General features: G+C 66.8%; 1 protein-coding gene across 1 annotated transcript in view; it reads left to right on the top strand.

The window, feature by feature from the left end:
- Nucleotides 1–232, top strand: part of VPS16 (VPS16 core subunit of CORVET and HOPS complexes) — a 24,158-nt gene that overhangs the window by 22,275 nt on the left and 1,651 nt on the right. Inside the window, exon 20 of the mRNA XM_031065264.1 lies at nucleotides 77–180. Coding sequence (XP_030921124.1) covers nucleotides 77–180 — 104 coding nt within the window. The remainder of the gene's footprint in view (nucleotides 1–76; nucleotides 181–232) is intronic.

Below are 232 nucleotides of genomic sequence, written 5' to 3'. Positions count from 1 at the left end.
CCATCCCCGTCCCTTTCCTGCTCTCCCTCCACTGTCATCCCTTCTCCATCTCCCCATCCTCTTCCTCCCTGCCCAGCCCTTCGTGGAGGTGGCCGTGAAGCACCACAACCGCTACGAGGCCAAGAAGTACGCGCCGCGTGTGCCGCCCGAGCAGCGCGTCAAGGCCTTCGTCCTCGTGGGGTGCGTCGGGGACATCCTGGGGCCCTCATGGGACATCCTGGGGGCCTCCTGG

The sequence above is a fragment of the Geospiza fortis genome, unplaced genomic scaffold, assembly GCF_000277835.1.
Source record: "Geospiza fortis unplaced genomic scaffold, GeoFor_1.0 scaffold806, whole genome shotgun sequence".
Taxonomy (NCBI): domain Eukaryota; kingdom Metazoa; phylum Chordata; class Aves; order Passeriformes; family Thraupidae; genus Geospiza; species Geospiza fortis.
The sequence above is the reverse complement of the archived record's forward strand: the minus strand, read 5'-3'. Positions and strand labels throughout refer to the sequence as shown.